This window comes from Amphimedon queenslandica, unplaced genomic scaffold (assembly GCF_000090795.2).
Source record: "Amphimedon queenslandica unplaced genomic scaffold, v1.1 AMPQUscaffold_13484, whole genome shotgun sequence".
NCBI lineage: Eukaryota > Metazoa > Porifera > Demospongiae > Haplosclerida > Niphatidae > Amphimedon > Amphimedon queenslandica.
The window spans coordinates 426,579-427,750 of NW_003546280.1; the positions used below are offsets into that span (position 1 = coordinate 426,579).

Consider the following 1,172-nt stretch of genomic DNA (forward strand, 5'->3'; position numbering starts at 1 on the left):
TGTCATTGCCAGTTTTAATAGCATTTCTGTTGAAAGGACATATGCCGGTTACTTCAAAGCCACTTGCAATGTTTCTCTGTGTCATTGACCTTCTCCATGCATCAGCAAATAATACAGAGAAATTGTATCTGGTTACCACACAACCAGGGTTTTTAGTGCAGAACTCATGACACACAGCCTTCCAAGCAGTTTTTAATGGCCCAAAACACCCTTTGTCAAGTGGCTGTGTTAAATGAGTGGTATTGGGTGGCAATACAAATATTAAAATTTGCTCTTCAGCTGCTATCTTGATAAGGTCAGGACCATAATGAGTAGAATGACCATCCATCAGGAGAAGGAGAGGACGTACGCTAGGAACACTCGTTAAAAACAGCTTATGAAACCAGTACAAAAACAGCTCTCTACTGATCCATCCATTTGGAGATGAGCCGTAAAGTGTACCTGGTATTTCTCCTACCATTAGCTGATCATTAAAGGTCTTACGATCAAATATTACAAATGGAGGCAACGGTACTCCAGCTGCACAAGTGCATGCCAGAACTGTGATTTGAGACTTCCCTTCTCCAGTGATTTGACTGACATTCTTAGCTCCACGACCACTCACAACTTTCAAAGATTTAGGATTCAATGGGAGTCCTGTTTCATCACAGTTGAATATGCGAGTTGGATTGTTGAATAGAGAATTTTCTTTAAGTGTGTCTTCAAGTATATCAAAATACTTTTGTATGACACTATTATCAGTGGCTATGGCTCTCGAAAGACTTAAAGGTACAGCAGTACGAAGTGATAATTCACTGTGCCTGTTACAAAATTTCTGCCACCATCCATAAGAAATTGAGACGTCACTTAAACCCTTTGACTGAATTGTTTGTCTTACTAGTGCAAGAACTTCTGAAACTGTGCGGGGAAATCCAATCTGAGAACATTTGATTAAAAACTTAGCCAAAATAACCTCTTCTTCTTTTGTAAGATACGGCACTGGGCCAGGTTTAGTTCCATGTTGAACATTTCCCCTGATCCTGTCATAAAGTGTTGATTTGGGAATGCCATATAGCTCTGCTGCAAGTCTAACTGTCAACCCCTCTTCTTCAACTGCTTTGATAGCATTCGTCATGCTTATTTCAGGCCATGTAGAGTATGTACATGGGCGTGTCGCCATCTAAAAAAGACAT

At 40.3% G+C, this 1,172-nt stretch overlaps 1 protein-coding gene across 1 annotated transcript in view; it reads right to left on the bottom strand.

The window, feature by feature from the left end:
* The window catches only part of LOC105311964 (tigger transposable element-derived protein 2-like), a 1,627-nt gene extending 513 nt beyond the window's left edge, over positions 1–1,114 (bottom strand). The window contains exon 1 of the mRNA XM_011404223.1: positions 10–1,114. Within this exon, the coding sequence (XP_011402525.1) occupies positions 10–1,114 (1,105 nt within the window). The remainder of the gene's footprint in view (positions 1–9) is intronic.
* Between the last annotated feature and the right edge of the window lie 58 nt (positions 1,115–1,172).